The sequence below is a fragment of the Nilaparvata lugens genome, chromosome 2 (assembly GCF_014356525.2).
Source record: "Nilaparvata lugens isolate BPH chromosome 2, ASM1435652v1, whole genome shotgun sequence".
Taxonomy (NCBI): domain Eukaryota; kingdom Metazoa; phylum Arthropoda; class Insecta; order Hemiptera; family Delphacidae; genus Nilaparvata; species Nilaparvata lugens.
In genome coordinates, this window is record NC_052505.1 from 64,958,096 (window position 1) to 64,969,155 (window position 11,060).

The 11,060-nt window shown below is 32.7% G+C and overlaps 1 protein-coding gene across 1 annotated transcript; it reads right to left on the bottom strand.

The window, feature by feature from the left end:
- Positions 1-475: 475 nt before the first annotated feature.
- LOC111047712 (carboxypeptidase B) lies at positions 476-9,057 on the bottom strand. Its single transcript, XM_022333532.2, has 5 exons — positions 8,893-9,057; positions 7,472-7,729; positions 5,542-5,903; positions 3,884-4,067; positions 476-1,529 (listed from the first exon to the last, which is right to left on the bottom strand). The coding sequence occupies exons 1-5, from the start codon at positions 8,957-8,959 to the stop codon at positions 1,357-1,359; spliced, it is 1,044 nt and encodes a 347-aa protein (XP_022189224.2). The 5' UTR covers positions 8,960-9,057; the 3' UTR covers positions 476-1,356.
- Positions 9,058-11,060: the final 2,003 nt, after the last annotated feature.

The following is an 11,060-nucleotide window of genomic DNA, read 5'->3' on the forward strand; positions in this document are numbered from 1 at the left end:
AAACAGGGTTTTTCGCGATTTTCTCGAAAACGGCTCCAACGATTTTGATCAAATTCATACCTAGAAAAGTCATTGATAAGCTCTATCAACTGCCACAAGTCTCATATCTGTAAAAATTTCAGGAGCACTGCACCATCTATGCAAAGTTTGGTTTTAGATTCCCAATTATCAGGCTTCAGATACAATTTAAACAAAAAAATTCAAGTGGAAAAGATTGAGCATCTCTACAAATTGAGAAATCTCTACAATTAATGTTCAGTAACATTTTCACCTAAAATTGAAAATAAGCTTGAAATTCGAGAAAATAAGATTATTCAATTGCAAACTGTTGGCAACTGTTGATTCTATTAAATCATTCACTATGAAGAGATAGCAGACTTAGTGTGTCTGCAGCGCTATTGTCCTGTCACCAGCTGGCTCAGATCTTAGAAAAGTAGACTTGAGATGCGCGGGAACACTAGCGTCAGTTGATAAATTTTCATAACGGCAAGGAAAGTTGTGTGAGTGCACCACACCAGATTTTTTATTTATACATACAATATCATTATCAACAATGGATGATTGGGGAAGGTTCAACAGGCTTCAAGCGCAAAACTGTTCCTTTCCAAAATTTAGATGGAAATTGTCCTACAATAGGTTATGTTTACACTTCATGATTTTCGTCCAATTTTGAGTCCAAAATATTCATAGACTATGAATTTAGAAAAGTTGAAAACCAAATTAAATAAGAATACTTCACTAAATCATCACTGATAACTGAAAAATACTGTATTAATAATTGAACATTTTAACGCTTGAAAATAAACTCAAACTTACTTCTAGAATAATAATTATTATTTAATTACTTACTTACTTCTAATATTATTATAATGAATTCATCAACCGCCACAGATGTGCTACTTTTAATCTGAACCTTATTATTTGACTCATGCCATAAATATACACTAGGGAAAAACTACCACCAGCACATTCATTCGTGGCAGACGGAAAAATGAGAAACTTGAGCAAGAAATAATGGAGTGAAGTTAATTTATTCATACATTTAATAAGCACAAATCAAGAAAATAATTGGGAAAGGAAGAAGAGGCCCAAACTCGTCTTTATCAAAACTATTTGATAGAAACGGGATGATTTTTAATATGTGATTTACTTAATTTTGCGTCCAATTTGCAGTTTGAACAAATTAAAAACTGCAATTCTAAATTTACTTTAAGATGAATTCAGTTATTAAAAAATATAATGATTGTACAAAATTATCAATGAAAACTGGAAAATATTGATTTATCTATTTGGGAATATTGGCTCAAGCAGTAGCAAGCATTGTTGAGTTGTAAGGTGTTGTAATGATGATGTGAATCACATTGGAGAAACTTGCTCGGCGACTGTCATTGCAACAACCAGCGCATCAATCGAAGTGGGCAGGATGAGTCTCCGTGGAAGGAAGAAGATGTAAGTTCCAGTATCTCTCAACTCCACAGTGTACGTGTATTTTATTCCAAGAACTTCTTTGGCATAGTCATCCAAACCACCTGCACACAAATATCTAATCAATGCAATTTGAAGCAATGATGTGATTCACTCCACACTGTCAGTTCAGGTTGAGTGGCAAGCATTCATATTATTTGAAACAAGTGCTGACAGTTTAAAGTGAATCTCACTAAATAATTTCACCGCATGTACAATTTTCTGCGCGATTATTGGCCGACTGCCTTCAACATGTAATTTTAGAAGCGAATTATTACTTCACACACACTGAATCATGAAACAAATTTTGATTGTATCCTATTAGATTAAGCGAGCAATTTCTGTATTTATATATCTGGTTATTTAGTTCAACGGATCTCGAAAACGGCTCTAACGATTTTCACGAAATTTGGAACATAGTAGGTTTATGATATAAAAATTCGATTGCACTAGGTCTCATCCTTGGGAAAACTCGCTGAACGACATTAAAAGGATAATTCATCCTTGGCTGAAACAGCTGAGACTTTTGTCGTCTGTGGATAGTAAAAGAGTGAGCGAGTGAGTATGTGAAAAATTAAAATATCGCATCCCCGAAATTCATAAGATGACGTATAGCCAGCTGTGAAATATGAACACGATCATTTTAAAGAATTGTATTCAGTTTATCAATAAATAAAAATAACGAGCGAAGCTCGGTGCCCCGATATTTAAATTTAATCCAGCATTACCGAACAAAAAGCCGATTTTTCAAGCCAGTGAGAAAAATTTAGCCTTCAGTATTTTTTACCTCCATTCACGATATTGGAAATCGGTAAATCAACCGGAATTCAATCAAATAATATATAAAATATAGTAGGTACTATATATACAGCGCAAATAATTTTAATTATATCTATAATAAAGGAAAGAACACGTAAGGGGTAGGAAAATTATTGTATTTTCTTCTTTAGGTCTACTCTTGTATATAAATCTATAAAAGCGAAATGGCACTGACTCACTCACTCACTCGCAGAACTAAAAATCTACCGGACCAGAACGTTCAAATTTGGTAGGTATGTTCAGTTGGAACTTTAGAGGCGCTCAAGAACGGATTTGGAAAAATTTCCAAAAATACGCCCAAAATCTGCGTTTTCCAGCGTTTTTTGGCGTTTTCTCAGCTTTATCGAGAACAAATGAACAGGAAATGTTCAATTTTACTACAGAAGCTCAGCTGGGGTGTAATAATGTTGTGTTAGTAGGAATTTGAAATAACGCCAAAGATACGCCCAAAATTAGTGTTTTTTGCATTTTCTCAGTTCTTTCATCAAGGTAATAGACAGAAAATGTTCAAATTTGGTACAGAAGTTTATGTAAAGCCTAAAAATTTTGTGATGAGGTGACTTTAATAATTTCATCAAAGATACGCCCAAAATAAGCGCTTTTCCAACGTTTTTCTCAGCTTTTCTGCGTTTTCTCAGTACTTTGACTTTCTGATGGAATGAAGCATGCTCAAATGAAAAATGCAGGCGTGCAAAGCGAGCTCGCTGATCTAATTTTTTGACGATCCAGTAGGGGGTTCAGGGGGGGAGCCCCCTGGCTAGACGGATATTGCGAGGGAAGCTGATTAACTTGATTTTTTGCAAATAGATTCTCAAGTAACCGAGGATGGTTATAGGCCTATTTTCAATTCTTCAAGATTTCATGACGTCAAGGTTTAAAATAGACCCTTCCGGAGGACGGGTGTCCTGCTAGTCTTTAATATAAATAAGATATCTTGATAGATATATCTAATCGTCCCAAATTCACCACATGAAAAATTTTCTGCGAATAAAGCAACTGATAATGAATGAATATATTATTACTCTATATCTATCACTATAAGATCGATTACTAGTGTAAAAATATAATTCAGATTATATTCTATCGATAAAAAATTCTATTAACGGTGTACTTAACTACACCATTACTACTTATTTTTATTTCACTATATTTACTCATTGGGAGGTGTTGGAGAATATAATTACTTAGCATATCCGCATATCAGCAAGATGTTTTGATGAGTAACAGTTTTTTTTTAGTATATTGAATAACTTCATTCTACAATAAAAATGAAAAATCAAAATTCTATTTACTATCTTTTACAGAGAATTTTATTCATCTTGAAGGGTTTTCTTGTAACAATCTATTATTCATTCACCAAATTTCATTTTCCAACTGAAATTTCCATAATACAGTAAGAAAATAAGCTGTCACAGCCATTAATTAATTAAAATAATGAGAAACTAATTTCATTTGGCATCAAAGTATATCAATTTCTAGTGGGTTTAATTTGTTCCAAGAACACAGAAAGTATTTATTGTCATTTGTTAGATTCTTATCGGATATGCGCAGTCGTTATATTGAATGCGATATCTACGATATTCATTATATTCGCACTCACCTACTGAGAATCCTGAGTGATTATAGGTATTCACAACTTTGTATTGAGGCCCTCCATGGTACGAGATATTCTGAACAATGTGGGTTGCAAGACGTTGCAAGTCATCGTGGTCTTCTGGCAGTTCAGCCTTGTACCCATAAGGATACATTATCATCTGGCCGTAGGTGTGGAAAGTCAAAAATGCCTGCATCAGGAAAACAAAAAATAACTTATGTTGTAAAACAGTAATACTTTAGTGTATAGTCTATAATAAAAGTAGAATAAATTGATTCATAGAATAAAAAAATGGTATTTACTCGAAAATCTTTAATTTTAAAGAGTTTTGCATGAGGAGTTGAGGAGTGAAAATGTCCGGGGCTGTAATGTTACATACTGATTACAATAATATTAATACAGATAATATGTAATCAGTATTTCAGTGCACAAGTGCAGTTCAACTTCGAATACATATTAAATTAGTTCAGCGAGGACAAAGTCTTTCTTCTGCTATGAGCTGGGATATTAACTTGATTTAATTAAACCATAGTAGTCTAAAAAGTGGGCTACAGTAATGTAAAATTCAAAATCAGTAAAGACAAAACAAATTTTTCACGTTCTTGTTCTTGAAGGGTAGGCTACATTTATTTTTCAATTCTACATTTTCACTATGTCCTTAGAGCAATAACTTATCAACAGAATCATTATAAGATCATGGAGTGATAGATAAGAAGTCATAGGCTACGGTACAGGCTAACAAGAATTATTGTAATATTTGAATAGTTTTTCATTTTAATAAAAGAAGCATCGAAAAATATCTCAATAAAAAACATTGTGAATCAGATTAATTCAAGAGGGGAAGAGGATAATATTATTAATGGTCAAAAAGAAAAAAAAATCCAAATCTGTGAGAAGCCAATTATGGGTACAAGGATATAATAGATAGTTCTCTTCGAGTTCTCTCATCTATCTATTCGTTTTCTTTCTCTTTGAGTTCTTTGAAGGAATGTATGTTATTAAATAGTATAACATTTTAGCCTAAGTTTAGAAGTGACTACAAGCATGAGTACCAGTATACAACAAAAAAATACAAATCGAAAACTAAAAAGGGGAATCGCAGGGAAATAAAAAAAAATTCACCTCGACTTGAATGAGAAGATCAACTGGTTCAAATATATGTAATTTCGACAAATTCCACATACTTGTATCCAAATCTAAACGTAGCTGAGGAAATAGAATTTTATAAAAATTGTAAAATCAAGAAAATTTCAACTACAGTATTTTAGAAATTTAACAATAATAGTTGATGTAATAAATAAATGAATGAATTATTAAATAGATAAATAAATGGATAAAGCATGCCCCGATTATATTGTTACTATAATATAAATAAAAAATATTACCTACTAGAGAATCTGAATGAATTTCAATTTGCTTAGTAATTTAATAATAACAATAGAATACAGTTAGAATATAATTGAATCACAATATTTCAGAAACTAACCAATCAATATAGATAGGTCTAGAATATAACCAAACATAATAATACGTTATACTAAAAAAATATGCTAGTAGAACCAAAATCAATTTCTATCATTTAAACATTTTCTATCAAGTAGCCTAATTGGTGGACTAAAATTTATTATTTAACAGCATGTAAGTTTTAACAATTGTTTGCTTACTTTGAAGTTCACTCGATTCTGATCCAGAAATGTTTTAATCGCTTGAGTCTCTGGTTCTGAGAAGGGGCGAGGGCCTGGATATAATTCCTGGCACGACTCTCCGCTGGTGTTTCTGTGTTCCGGCTGATAGATCCAGTTCCTATTCAGATCAACACCCACACAGCCGGTCTCCGTCTTTCGCCTATTTTTCCTCCAATAGTTGGAGAACTCTCTGGAGTACTCGTAGCCATCCGGATTTATAATGGGGCAGACGAAGAAATCCACCCCTCGAATTGTCTCACTATTAGACTCTCTTCTCTCCACGAGTTGGAAGAGTATTAACAGCACAGCTGAAGGTGTCACCCATTCTCTGCCATGGATTCCTGTGCAATTTGAAAAGGCGACTTTATTTCAATTCATAGCAAACATATTGTGAAAGGACAGTTTTTTTGAAAACCACTAAGAATGAGGAACTTCTCAAAGTTGTTGAAGCACAGGTATGAGCTTGTTGACAACCACTCTCTGTTATGGATTCCTGTGCAATTTGAAAGGGCAGAGGTTTTTTCAGTCTCCAAGTGTAAAGTGTAAGTATTTTAGAATTATTGTAGAGATAGAGACTTTTCAGATTCGAGGAAAAATTTGAAACTTCTCGAAAATGCTTAGATAGATCAATTCTACTTTAAGCTTCCAAGTTAATGCTTCAAACTTCCTATTAGCACTTGTTTATAGTTGAGTTGGGTCCTAAAAAGGAATATCAGGTACCTAGATAAAATATCAGAAAAAAGTATTATAAAGTAAAATTATATCAGGAAATAGCACGTTTCCAGAAAATACCGTTGAGAAGCTTGAATACCTCAGGAGGGTTCTTCCAAAAATAGAGTTTCCAATTACTATTATTATTTGAATTTTATGGTGTAATCGCACTTTTTCATTTCTCCACTCTTACGCTATCATTATTTTACTAAGCAATCACCAACAGTATTTTTTACTCAAATATGTGTAACGCTAGTTCGCCTCCATTGTGCACATTGGGTAACGCTAAATGGACTAGCAAATGATGGCGGTCAGACAAACTTATGTTCTCCTGACCAAAAACTACAACATCTTGAAGAAATTGAAAGAATATAGTGTATATGTAGACATTTGATGCTCATGAGCGTTATATGTGTTGTGTATCTGCCATACGATAAATAAATAAATAAACAGTGTTCTTGAAGTTTCTGATAGACCTATGATAGTATTCAAGTTTTTCGACTTGAAACTTTTTAACTCTGACTATAAGTTTACAACTTCGTGTATTTTTGAGTTTAAATATTATGTTCTAAAGACTCCATTTAAAAGTATGAAGACATGGACAGAACGCACGCATTGCAAGATGAAGTCAGATCATGCAATCACTTGAACGACTTCATAACACTCTGAAGTTGATTAAATAAATTCTTATTTCGCATATACAAATGATACAACAACACTTGTTACAGGTTATTTTTTCTTTAAAAGAGAAACATATAATATGTAATAAAAATGAAAAAGTATATTAAAAGATGGAAAAAACTTACTAAAGATTAGAATATCATTTCTATGATAAACTATAAATATTATTTGTGTTCTTCAATGTTGTTTTCCATCACGAACTGCTTATTATTGGATCACTTTTTGCTTTTAGAAAAAACGACTAGCAGTCAGATATTTTACAATAAATGAATTAATCACTCACTGTGACAACGAGATCTTTCGGCAGTTCCGCCATCTTCTTGGTTGATGATGACGGAACTCCACCAAGATCTTCTCCACCAAGAAGATGGCGGAACTGCCGAAAGATCTCGTTGTCACAGTAAGTGATTAATTCATTTATTGTAAAATATCTGACTGCTAGTCGTTTTTTCTAAAAGCAAAAAATGATTATTTGTGTCATAAAAGATATGTTCGTTGAATTTGAACTACAACTTACCTCCATCAATCCAAATTCGATTGGCACTGCAATTTCCAGACTTTACATGAACAACTTTTATTGGTCGCCCCTCACCTGAACAGCCAGCCAAATAGACAGTTACAAAGTCTGAATAAGTTTCACCCAAGTAATCAATGAAGTCATTGATTTCATCAAAGCTCGGGTAGTGATCCCAGGCGAAGCCCGAAGAATATTTGAATAGTTCCAAAAAGTCATCAGGAGAATAAATTGGTCTTGAAATTCTTGAGCTTACTTCACCTGGCAGAACAATATAGTATTGAATAAGTAATGGATCAATCCTCTCTTGTGACCTACAACTCATTCTATTGCAATATTAATGTTCATAATAAAATTAGCAGAAAGTCTTTGATCTTATCAAATATTAAGTTTGATAGGTACTTGAATAGATGTGACCTTGGCTATTAATCCAGGAAGAAGTAAACAGTCAGTTTGAAATATCTTTTAAACTAGGTACATTCCATGCACTTCTTTTATTAATAATTTATATACGTATATAAAATTATTGTTTAAACTTAGAAGAACACTTCAAAATTTTGAAGGGATAGAAGATAAAATATTGAATATTTATGTGATTAATAATATACAGACCTAAATATCATTAAAATAATTACTAAAATAATATTACGGTACCAACTGAGAAAAGCTTATTGGATATAATATGTATGTGAAGATTTAAAGCCAATAAAGTTCATGAACTTTGAAAATTTCAGAGGAGTCTTAAATTTCCAAGTTGAGACTCAAAACTCAGTCTCTTTTTACTGTGGATGCTACTACCCACATGAACTTTCAGCTTGTGCGTATGTAATTTTAATAGATGATGAAGTACATGCCTACAGCGGAATTCGAACCCACGACCAGGTAGCGCTAGCAGATTGAAGTGTGCAACGCCTTAGTGGTCTTGGCTATCCCCAGGCTTGGTTTTATCATTTATATTGTCAACTTATTCAACAATAAATGAAAATATAGGTACTATTTATTAATTCACCAATAAGATACATTTATGTTGGATTCCAGTTTTGCAAGTGTGTAAAAGCTGAACATAAAACTCTGCAAACTTCTTGTTTTGTCGCAAAGCCTCACAAACTACCGGTACATCAGATTTTTCTCAACAATATAATTCAGGCCTTTAATTCAATGTAGGCCTGAAGGAATGAGTTGAGCGACACTAGTGAAATAGAATCCATGAAGAATTTCTAGAAAGAAACAATATTCTCGTTATGAAGATATAACTTCAAGGTATAAATTTCAAGTCATAGTATAACATGACGGCCGTTTTGTCTATGTTGCAGAGTATTAATACGCATATTATTACCGTATCAACCCAATTCATTGAACTAAATATTATAATGCACGCAACAACAATATCTGGATATAATTCATTCAAGTTTGAATAAACTTACCAAATTCTAATGCAACAGTTCCTTTCAATATAGAAGAAATGCAGATCAACAGAACTAAAAGTTTCATTTCTAATAGAATGTGAAGTCCCACTGAAATTTGAATGCTTGAAAGGAGCAAGAAAGATTCAATTTAAGTGCAATAGTGGTTCAAAAAATAATGTCTGTTCTCTTCAAAATATTTCACAGCTATTATCACATTCAATTGGCCTACCAGTAGATAATTAATTTTGTAAACTATAAATATAGAGTCATAGAATGTTATATTAATTCAAACAGTACCGTAACTCTAAAGGACATAATAAATTTACAGCAATAATTTTCTTAGCCTTTATCATTATGCTGTCTATCGTCTATGGGACTATACTTTTGAAATCAATATATATGAAAATCTTTCATGAATGAATAAATCCAGTTTGTTGAATATTGATACTGAATAATAATTGTGATTGAAATTGAAATTGAATTTTTTTTTTTTGAAATTGAAATTCTTTATTCTCCAAAAAAGATTAACAATACATTTGTATGTAAAACATAGAAAATAAAAATACATTTGATTGGAGGCTCCTCTTATGGGCACATGCCTGTGAGAGAGGAGCGAGTTGTCTAGTAGCATCCAATATAAATAATCTTAAATTTAACTATTCATAGCTATGCAAAATTATGACTATAAATACAATAAAAATAGAAAAAAATTATTTAAGAATAAATGGAACTAGTGTAACAAATAAAACAAAACTCAATCTGGAGAGAGGTATTATTATGGATAAAAATAAAATATACCAAAACTAAAAACGAAGTGGGAAGCACGGTGAGATCGATGAACAAAATAAAATCGTAAAAAAGATACAATAATATTGTTGAAAACCTGCTTTTTGACCAAGGATCGAGAACACTCACATCCAACAAGCGTACTCATTCACCCATCAGTCACTCACCCTCAATGTTTAGGCAATATACAATAATTATTAGCCAAAAAAGGTACAATCATCGGAAAGAGTAAGGTGATACTAAAATACCTTCCTGCTCCTCTGGGTTTAGGGAAGTCACCCAATCGTTGACTAATTTTTTATAGTGACTTATTCTCAAATTGACAGGATTTTTCAAGTAGACGGGCAGTTTTTGAAAAAGGAAATGCATTTTATAATGTGACGAAGTGGAGGAGAAAGTTCTAGTAAGTCTGGGGTTGACGATACCGATATTTACAGCTGTTCTTGTGTTATAATTGTGAATGATATTAGAAAATATAGCTACTTTGTGTTTGAATATATACAAGGTTAGGGTTCTTATGTATAATTGTTGTATATTTAATACCTTAAATTCTTCAAAGAGATAATCTGATGAATATGTTAGTGGTTTGCGTAAGGCGCTTTTCATTATAAGTTTCTGAACAGTTGATAAAGGAGCCAATGTAGTTTTGAATGTACCACCCCAAGCTATAATACCATACTGTAAGATGGACTGAATGTAAGCAAAACAAACTTGTTTTATTATAGTGGGTGTAAGGATTCCGCTTAATGATGCAAATACATAAATAAATTTTCGGAGCCTATTTCTAAGGTAGTGTATATGATTGCTCCATTTCAGCCGACAATCAAATATCACGCCGAGGTATTTATATTCATATACTCGTTCAATACACTCACACTGACATTGTGTATAATTATTCTGTGCGCCACAGGTGTGTAATTTCAGTTCTAGACCGATTGGGTCACCATTGGCTCTAATGGAAATAGGTAGGTATTTCGTCTTGCTGATATTGATGGTTAGTCGATTATCATCAAACCAGTCCTTCACAACACCCAATCCTACCTCAGCTGCGTGAAAAACCTCATCCCAGTTGTTTCCCTCAAAAAGCAACGCGGTATCGTCTGCATACAAATATATATGACTATTATCAATATTCACCTTACTCAGGTTATTTATATAAATTAAAAACAGTATTGGGCCCAGAGTGCTACCCTGAATCACTCCAAAGTGGTTATTCATTGGTGAACTCTCTTTGTCCAAGATAGAAACAACTTGACTCCTTCCACTAAAGTAGCTCTCAAACCACTGGAGAGAAGCACCCCGAACACCAATATACTTCAGTTTTTTTAAAAGAATATCCCTATCAATCGAATCGAAAGCTTTAGCTAAATCAATGAAGGTCAGAAGAACTTTTTTGTTAA